This window comes from Oncorhynchus kisutch, unplaced genomic scaffold (assembly GCF_002021735.2).
Source record: "Oncorhynchus kisutch isolate 150728-3 unplaced genomic scaffold, Okis_V2 scaffold4073, whole genome shotgun sequence".
Classification (NCBI taxonomy): Eukaryota; Metazoa; Chordata; class Actinopteri; order Salmoniformes; family Salmonidae; genus Oncorhynchus; species Oncorhynchus kisutch.
This window is the reverse complement of record NW_022266018.1, coordinates 178,771-190,364: the sequence shown is the minus strand read 5'-3', so window position 1 is coordinate 190,364 and position 11,594 is coordinate 178,771. Positions and strand designations below refer to the sequence as shown.

General features: G+C 46.5%; 1 protein-coding gene across 6 annotated transcripts in view; it reads right to left on the bottom strand.

Annotated features, from left to right (window-relative positions):
* Positions 1 to 16: 16 nt before the first annotated feature.
* Positions 17 to 11,594, bottom strand: part of LOC116373851 (dedicator of cytokinesis protein 1-like) — a 64,028-nt gene continuing 52,450 nt past the window's right edge. For 4 of the 6 annotated variants that reach the window (XM_031822136.1, XM_031822137.1, XM_031822140.1 and 1 more), the window contains 2 exons: positions 916 to 1,021; positions 17 to 197 (listed from right to left, as the gene is read on the bottom strand). In XM_031822136.1, coding sequence (XP_031677996.1) covers positions 45 to 197; positions 916 to 1,021 — 259 coding nt within the window. In that variant the 3' untranslated portion in view covers positions 17 to 44. The remainder of the gene's footprint in view (positions 198 to 915; positions 1,022 to 11,594) is intronic. The other 2 variants (XM_031822138.1, XM_031822139.1) reach the window with 1 other exon arrangement.

Here is an 11,594-nt window from a genome sequence, read left to right as displayed (position 1 = left end):
GAGAGAGAGAGGGATGAGAGAGAGGAGAGAGACACAGCAGTTCCTTACTTGTTCCCGTAGTCGATCTTAGAGGTGACTCTCTGTTTAAGCTCAGTCAGCTCGTCTTGTGGGAGCGTCCCTGAAAGGATCTGAGATCGCCACTCGATCAGGTCATAGATCATGTCCCTGACAGAGTTAAACATCTCACGCCTGTCCCCCTGTAACACCAGCACACAAACAATCATACACACCTCATGAACAATCTGACACAACACTCAATAACAGAGACGATAAGGAAGGCACTTTTGTTTACCATCCAACATTCTACAAGGCACATCTGGGTGATGTGGTCGCAGGTTCATGGGTACAATGAGATTACTACAGACGAGAGAGAAACCCACACACTGCTCATGGAGACGAGAGAGAAACCTGCTCATGGAGACGAGAGAGAAACCTGCTCATGGAGACGAGAGAAACCCACACACTGCTCATGGAGACGAGAGAGAAACCCACACACTGCTCATGGAGACGAGAGAGAAACCCACACACTGCTCATGGAGACGAGAGAAACCCACACACTGCTCATGGAGACGAGAGAGAAACCCACACACTGCTCATGGAGACGAGAGAGAAACCCACACACTGCTCATGGAGACGAGAGAGAAACCCACACACTGCTCATGGAGACGAGAGAGAAACCCACACACTGCTCATGGAGACGAGAGAAACCCACACACTGCTCAAGGAGACGAGAGAGAAACCCACACACTGCTCATGGAGACGAGAGAGAAACCCACACACTGCTCATGGAGACGAGAGAGAAACCCACACACTGCTCATGGAAACAATGAGGTAACTTCAGAAGAGAGAGATTAGGCGTGTAGATACGGCGTGTAGATACGGCGTGTAGATACGGCGTGTAGATACGTGACTCACTCCACTCACCACGTAGAGGTCTCTCCATATGGAAGCCCACTCCCGCAGGGTGGTGGTGACCTCCTGGACCAGAGGCAGCTCGTTGGGAATCACCGTCTCCTTGTGCCTGAAGATACAGACAGATGGTCAGTGGGTGGATCACACGTGACGAAGGCTGTCGCCCCGATAATGTGTGTTACTCTAAACTGTTGAGTCGAGCCAATTCCTCATTCTAATTGCACATGACAGCAACAGTCAGGGATGGGTTACACATGACAGCAACAGTCAGGGATGGGTTACACATGACAGCAACAGTCAGGGATGGGTTACACATGACAGCAACAGTCAGGGATGGGTTACACATGACAGCAACAGTCAGGGATGGGTTACACATGACAGCAACAGTCAGGGATGGGTTACACATGACAGCAACAGTCAGGGATGGGATACACATGACAGCAACAGTCAGGGATGGGTTACACATGACAGCAACAGTCAGGGATGGGTTACACATGACAGCAACAGTCAGGGATGGGTTACACATGACAACAACAGTGAAGGATGGGTTACACATGACAACAACAGTCAGGGATGGGTTACACATGACAGCAACAGTCAGGGATAGGTTACACATGACAACAATAGTCAGGGATGGGTTACACATGACAGCAACAGTCAGGGATGGGTTACACATGATAACAATAGTCAGGGATGGGTTACACATGATAACAATAGTCAGGGATGGGTTACACATGACAGCAACAGTCAGGGATGGGTTACACATGACAACAACAGTCAGGGATGGGTTACACATGACAACAACAGTCAGGGATGGGTTACACATGATAACAATAGTCAGGGATGGGATACACATGACAGCAACAGTCAGGGATGGGTTACACATGATAACAATAGTCAGGGATGGGTTACACATGACAACAATAGTCAGGGATGGGTTACACATGACAGCAACAGTCAGGGATGGGTTACACATGACAGCAACAGTCAGGGATGGGTTACACATGATAACAATAGTCAGGGATGGGTTACACATGACAACAACAGTCAGGGATGGGTTACACATGATAACAATAGTCAGGGATGGGATACACATGACAACAACAGTCAGGGATGGGTTACACATGATAACAACAGCCAGGGATGGGTTACACATGATAACAACAGCCAGGGATGGGTTACACATGATAGCAACAGCCAGGGAAGGGTTACACATGACAACAACAGTCAGGGATGGGTTACACATGACAACAACAGTCAGGGATGGGTTACACATGATAACACCAGCCAGGGCTGGGTTACACATGATAACAACAGCCAGGGATGGGTTACACATGATAACAACAGTCAGGGATGGGTTACACATGACAACAACAGTCAGGGATGGGTTACACATGATAACAGCCAGGGATGGGTTACACATGATAACAGTCAGGGATGGGTTACACATGATAACAGTCAGGGATGGGTTACACATGACAACAACAACCAGGGATAGGTTACACATGACAACAACAGTGAAGGATGGGTTACACATGATAACAACAGTCAGGGATGGGTTACACATGATAACAACAGTCAGGGATGGGTTACACATGATAACAACAGTCAGGGATGGGTTACACATGACAACAACAGTCAGGGATGGGTTACATATGATAACAACAGTCAGGGATGGGTTACACATGACAACAACAGTCAGGGATGGGTTACACATGACAGCAACAGTCAGGGATGGGTTACACATGACAGCAACAGTCAGGGATGGGTTACACATGACAGCAACAGTCAGGGATGGGTTACACATGACAGCAACAGTCAGGGATGGGTTACACATGACAGCAACAGTCAGGGATGGGTTACACATGACAGCAACAGTCAGGGATGGGTTACACATGACAACAACAGTCAGGGATGGGTTACACATGACAACAACAGTCAGGGATGGGTTACACATGATAACAGTAAGGGATGGGTTACACATGACAACAGTCAGGGATGGGTTACACATGACAACAACAGTCAGGGATGGGTTACACATGACAACAGTCAGGGATGGGTTACACATGACAACAACAGTCAGGGATGGGTTACACATGACAACAACAGTCAGGGATGGGTTACACATGACAACAACAGTCAGGGATGGGTTACACATGATAACAACAGTCAGGGATGGGTTACACATGATAATAGTCAGGGATGGGTTACATATGACAACAGTCAGGGATGGGCTACACATGATAACAACAGTCAGGGATGGGTTACACATGACAACAGTCAGGGATGGGTTACACATGATAACAACAGTCAGGGATGGGTTACACATGATAACAGCCAGGGATGGGTTACACATGATAACAGTCAGGGATGGGTTACACATGACAACAACAACAACCAGGGATGGGTTACACATGACAACAACAACCAGGGATGGGTTACACATGACAACAACAGTGAAGGATGGGTTACACATGACAACAACAGTCAGGGATGGGTTACACATGACAGCAACAGTCAGGGATGGGTTACACATGACAGCAACAGTCAGGGATGGGTTACACATGACAGCAACAGTCAGGGATGGGTTACACATGATAACAATAGTCAGGGATGGGTTACACATGATAACAATAGTCAGGGATGGGTTACACATGACAGCAACAGTCAGGGATGGGTTACACATGATAACAATAGTCAGGGATGGGTTACACATGACAGCAACAGTCAGGGATGGGTTACACATGATAACAATAGTCAGGGATGGGTTACACATGATAACAATAGTCAGGGATGGGTTACACATGACAGCAACAGTCAGGGATGGGTTACACATGACAACAACAGTCAGGGATGGGTTACACATGACAACAACAGTCAGGGATGGGTTACACATGATAACAATAGTCAGGGATGGGTTACACATGACAGCAACAGTCAGGGATGGGTTACACATGATAACAATAGTCAGGGATGGGTTACACATGACAACAATAGTCAGGGATGGGTTACACATGACAGCAACAGTCAGGGATGGGTTACACATGACAGCAACAGTCAGGGATGGGTTACACATGATAACAATAGTCAGGGATGGGTTACACATGACAACAACAGTCAGGGATGGGTTACACATGATAACAATAGTCAGGGATGGGATACACATGACAACAACAGTCAGGGATGGGTTACACATGATAACAACAGCCAGGGATGGGTTACACATGATAACAACAGCCAGGGATGGGTTACACATGATAGCAACAGCCAGGGAAGGGTTACACATGACAACAACAGTCAGGGATGGGTTACACATGACAACAACAGTCAGGGATGGGTTACACATGATAACACCAGCCAGGGCTGGGTTACACATGATAACAACAGCCAGGGATGGGTTACACATGATAACAACAGTCAGGGATGGGTTACACATGACAACAACAGTCAGGGATGGGTTACACATGATAACAGCCAGGGATGGGTTACACATGATAACAGTCAGGGATGGGTTACACATGATAACAGTCAGGGATGGGTTACACATGACAACAACAACCAGGGATAGGTTACACATGACAACAACAGTGAAGGATGGGTTACACATGATAACAACAGTGAAGGATGGGTTACACATGATAACAACAGTCAGGGATGGGTTACACATGATAACAACAGTCAGGGATGGGTTACACATGATAACAACAGTCAGGGATGGGTTACACATGACAACAACAGTCAGGGATGGGTTACATATGATAACAACAGTCAGGGATGGGTTACACATGACAACAACAGTCAGGGATGGGTTACACATGACAACAACAGTCAGGGATGGGTTACACATGACAGCAACAGTCGGGTAGGGATGGGTTACACATGACAGCAACAGTCAGGGATGGGTTACACATGACAGCAACAGTCAGGGATGGGTTACACATGACAGCAACAGTCAGGGATGGGTTACACATGACAGCAACAGTCAGGGATGGGTTACACATGACAGCAACAGTCAGGGATGGGTTACACATGACAGCAACAGTCAGGGATGGGTTACACATGACAGAACAGTCAGGGATGGGTTACACATGACAGCAACAGTCAGGGATGGGTTACACATGACAACAACAGTCAGGGATGGGTTACACATGACAACAACAGTCAGGGATGGGTTACACATGATAACAGTAAGGGATGGGTTACACATGACAACAACAGTCAGGGATGGGTTACACATGACAACAACAGTCAGGGATGGGTTTACACATGACAACAACAGTCAGGGATGGGTTACACATGACAACAACAGTCAGGGATGGGTTACACATGACAACAACAGTCAGGGATGGGTTACACATGACAACAACAGTCAGGGATGGGTTTACACATGACAACAACAGTCCAGGGATGGGTTACACATGATAACAACAGTCAGGGATGGGTTACACATGATAATAGTCAGGGATGGGTTACATATGACAACAGTCAGGGATGGGCTACACATGATAACAACAGTCAGGGATGGGTTACACATGACAACAGTCAGGGATGGGTTACACATGATAACAACAGTCAGGGATGGGTTACACATGATAACAGCCAGGGATGGGTTACACATGATAACAGTCAGGGATGGGTTACACATGACAACAACAACAACCAGGGATGGGTTACACATGACAACAACAACCAGGGATGGGTTACACATGACAACAACAGTGAAGGATGGGTTACACATGACAGCAACAGTCAGGGATGGGTTACACATGACAGCAACAGTCAGGGATGGGTTACACATGACAGCAACAGTCAGGGATGGATTACACATGATAACAATAGTCAGGGATGGGTTACACATGATAACAATAGTCAGGGATGGGTTACACATGACAGCAACAGTCAGGGATGGGTTACACATGACAACAACAGTCAGGGATGGGTTACACATGACAACAACAGTCAGGGATGGGTTACACATGACAACAACAGTCAGGGATGGGTTACACATGATAACAATAGTCAGGGATGGGTTACACATGACAGCAACAGTCAGGGATGGGTTACACATGATAACAATAGTCAGGGATGGGTTACACATGACAGCAACAGTCAGGGATGGGTTACACATGACAGCAACAGTCAGGGATGGGTTACACATGATAACAATAGTCAGGGATGGGTTACACATGACAACAACAGTCAGGGATGGGTTACACATGACAACAACAGTCAGAGATGGGTTACACATGACAACAACAGTCAGGGATGGGTTACACATGATAACAACAGCCAGGGATGGGTTACACATGATAACAACAGCCAGGGATGGGTTACACATGATAACAACAGCCAGGGAAGGGTTACACATGACAACAACAGTCAGGGATGGGTTACACATGACAACAACAGTCAGGGATGGGTTACACATGATAACAACAGCCAGGGATGGGTTACACATGATAACAACAGCCAGGGATGGGTTACACATGATAACAACAGTCAGGGATGGGTTACACATGACAACAACAGTCAGGGATGGGTTACACATGATAACAGCCAGGGATGGGTTACACATGATAACAGTCAGGGATGGGTTACACATGACAACAACAACCAGGGATGGGTTACACATGACAGCAACAGACAGGGATGGGTTACACATGATAACAATAGTCAGGGATGGGTTACACATGACAACAACAGTCAGGGATGGGTTACACATGATAACAATAGTCAGAGATGGGTTACACATGACAACAACAGTCAGGGATGGGTTACACATGATAACAACAGCCAGGGATGGGTTACACATGATAACAACAGCCAGGGATGGGTTACACATGACAACAACAGTCAGGGATGGGTTACACATGATAACAACAGCCAGGGATGGGTTACACATGATAACAACAGCCAGGGATGGGTTACACATGACAACAACAGTCAGGGATGGGTTACACATGACAACAACAGTCAGGGATGGGTTACACATGATAACAGCCAGGGATGGGTTACACATGATAACAGTCAGGGATGGGTTACACATGACAACAACAGTGAAGGATGGGTTACACATGATAACAACAGTCAGGGATGGGTTACACATGATAACAACAGTCAGGGATGGGTTACACATGACAGCAACAGTCAGGGATGGGTTACACATGACAGCAACAGTCAGGGATGGGTTACACATGACAGCAACAGTCAGGGATGGGTTACACATGACAGCAACAGTCAGGGATGGGTTACACATGACAGCAACAGTCAGGGATGGGTTACACATGACAGCAACAGTCAGGGATGGGTTACACATGACAGCAACAGTCAGGGATGGGTTACACATGACAGCAACAGTCAGGGATGGGTTACACATGACAGCAACAGTCAGGGATGGGTTACACATGACAGCAACAGTCAGGGATGGGTTACACATGACAGCAACAGTCAGGGATGGGTTACACATGACAGCAACAGTCAGGGATGGGTTACACATGACAGCAACAGTCAGGGATGGGTTACACATGACAGCAACAGTCAGGGATGGGTTACACATGACAGCAACAGTCAGGGATGGGTTACACATGACAGCAACAGTCAGGGATGGGTTACACATGACAGCAACAGTCAGGGATGGGTTACACATGACAGCAACAGTCAGGGATGGGTTACACATGACAGCAACAGTCAGGGATGGGTTACACATGACAGCAACAACCAGGGATGGGTTACACATGACAACAACAGTGAAGGATGGGTTACACATGACAACAACAGTCAGGGATGGGTTACACATGACAGCAACAGTCAGGGATGGGTTACACATGATAACAATAGTCAGGGATGGGTTACACATGACAGCAACAGTCAGGGATGGGTTACACATGATAACAATAGTCAGGGATGGGTTACACATGATAACAATAGTCAGGGATGGGTTACACATGACAGCAACAGTCAGGGATGGGTTACACATGACAACAACAGTCAGGGATGGGTTACACATGACAACAACAGTCAGGGATGGGTTACACATGATAACAATAGTCAGGGATGGGTTACACATGACAGCAACAGTCAGGGATGGGTTACACATGATAACAATAGTCAGGGATGGGTTACACATGACAACAATAGTCAGGGATGGGTTACACATGACAGCAACAGTCAGGGATGGGTTACACATGACAGCAACAGTCAGGGATGGGTTACACATGATAACAATAGTCAGGGATGGGTTACACATGACAACAACAGTCAGGGATGGGTTACACATGATAACAATAGTCAGGGATGGGATACACATGACAACAACAGTCAGGGATGGGTTACACATGATAACAACAGCCAGGGATGGGTTACACATGATAACAACAGCCAGGGATGGGTTACACATGATAGCAACAGCCAGGGAAGGGTTACACATGACAACAACAGTCAGGGATGGGTTACACATGACAACAACAGTCAGGGCTGGGTTACACATGATAACACCAGCCAGGGCTGGGTTACACATGATAACAACAGCCAGGGATGGGTTACACATGATAACAACAGTCAGGGATGGGTTACACATGACAACAACAGTCAGGGATGGGTTACACATGATAACAGCCAGGGATGGGTTACACATGATAACAGTCAGGGATGGGTTACACATGATAACAGTCAGGGATGGGTTACACATGACAACAACAACCAGGGATAGGTTACACATGACAACAACAGTGAAGGATGGGTTACACATGATAACAACAGTCAGGGATGGGTTACACATGATAACAACAGTCAGGGATGGGTTACACATGACAGCAACAGTCAGGGATGGGTTACACATGACAGCAACAGTCAGGGATGGGTTACACATGACAGCAACAGTCAGGGATGGGTTACACATGACAGCAACAGTCAGGGATGGGTTACACATGACAGCAACAGTCAGGGATGGGTTACACATGACAACAACAGTCAGGGATGGGTTACACATGACAACAACAGTCAGGGATGGGTTACACATGACAACAACAGTCAGGGATGGGTTACACATGACAACAACAGTCAGGGATGGGTTACACATGATAACAGTAAGGGATGGGTTACACATGACAACAGTCAGGGATGGGTTACACATGACAACAACAGTCAGGGATGGGTTACACATGACAACAGTCAGGGATGGGTTACACATGACAACAACAGTCAGGGATGGGTTACACATGACAACAACAGTCAGGGATGGGTTACACATGACAACAACAGTCAGGGATGGGTTACACATGACAACAACAGTCAGGGATGGGTTACACATGATAACAACAGTCAGGGATGGGTTACACATGATAATAGTCAGGGATGGGTTACATATGACAACAGTCAGGGATGGGCTACACATGATAACAACAGTCAGGGATGGGTTACACATGACAACAGTCAGGGATGGGTTACACATGATAACAACAGTCAGGGATGGGTTACACATGATAACAGCCAGGGATGGGTTACACATGATAACAGCCAGGGATGGGTTACACATGATAACAGTCAGGGATGGGTTACACATGACAACAACAACAACCAGGGATGGGTTACACATGACAACAACAGTGAAGGATGGGTTACACATGACAGCAACAGTCAGGGATGGGTTACACATGACAGCAACAGTCAGGGATGGGTTACACATGACAGCAACAGTCAGGGATGGGTTACACATGATAACAATAGTCAGGGATGGGTTACACATGATAACAATAGTCAGGGATGGGTTACACATGACAGCAACAGTCAGGGATGGGTTACACATGACAACAACAGTCAGGGATGGGTTACACATGACAACAACAGTCAGGGATGGGTTACACATGACAACAACAGTCAGGGATGGGTTACACATGATAACAATAGTCAGGGATGGGTTACACATGACAGCAACAGTCAGGGATGGGTTACACATGATAACAATAGTCAGGGATGGGTTACACATGACAGCAACAGTCAGGGATGGGTTACACATGACAGCAACAGTCAGGGATGGGTTACACATGATAACAATAGTCAGGGATGGGTTACACATGACAACAACAGTCAGGGATGGGTTACACATGATAACAATAGTCAGGGATGGGTTACACATGACAACAACAGTCAGGGATGGGTTACACATGATAACAACAGCCAGGGATGGGTTACACATGATAACAACAGCCAGGGATGGGTTACACATGATAACAACAGCCAGGGAAGGGTTACACATGACAACAACAGTCAGGGATGGGTTACACATGACAACAACAGTCAGGGATGGGTTACACATGATAACAACAGCCAGGGATGGGTTACACATGATAACAACAGCCAGGGATGGGTTACACATGATAACAACAGTCAGGGATGGGTTACACATGACAACAACAGTCAGGGATGGGTTACACATGATAACAGCCAGGGATGGGTTACACATGATAACAGTCAGGGATGGGTTACACATGACAACAACAACCAGGGATTGGTTACACATGACAACAACAGTGAAGGATGGGTTACACATGATAACAACAGTCAGGGATGGGTTACACATGATAACAACAGTCAGGGATGGGTTACACATGATAACAACAGTCAGGGATGGGTTACACATGATAACAACAGTCAGGGATGGGTTACACATGATAACAACAGCCAGGGATGGGTTACACATGATAACAACAGCCAGGGATGGGTTACACATGACAACAACAGTCAGGGATGGGTTACACATGATAACAATAGTCAGGGATGGGTTACACATGATAACAATAGTCAGGGATGGGTTACACATGACAGCAACAGTCAGGGATGGGTTACACATGATAACAATAGTCAGGGATGGGTTACACATGACAGCAACAGTCAGGGATGGGTTACACATGATAACAATAGTCAGGGATGGGTTACACATGACAGCAACAGTCAGGGATGGGTTACACATGATAACAATAGTCAGGGATGGGTTACACATGACAGCAACAGTCAGGGATGGGTTACACATGATAACAATAGTCAGGGATGGGTTACACATGACAGCAACAGTCAGGGATGGGTTACACATGATAACAATAGTCAGGGATGGGTTACACATGATAACAATAGTCAGGGATGGGTTACACATGATAACAATAGTCAGGGATGGGTTACACATGACAGCAACAGTCAGGGATGGGTTACACATGATAACAATAGTCAGGGATGGGTTACACATGATAACAATAGTCAGGGATGGGTTACACATGACAACAATAGTCAGGGATGGGTTACACATGACAACAACAGTCAGGGATGGGTTACACATGATAACAATAGTCAGGGATGGGTTACACATGACAACAGTCAGGGATGGGTTACACATGATAACAATAGTCAGGGATGGGTTACACATGATAACAATAGTCAGGGATGGGTTACACATGACAGCAACAGTCAGGGATGGGTTACACATGATAACAATAGTCAGGGATGGGTTACACATGACAGCAACAGTCAGGGATGGGTTACACATGATAACAATAGTCAGGGATGGGTTACACATGATAACAATAGTCAGGGATGGGTTACACATGATAACAATAGTCAGGGATGGGTTACACATGACAGCAACAGTCAGGGATGGGTTACACATGATAACAATAGTCAGGGATGGGTTACAC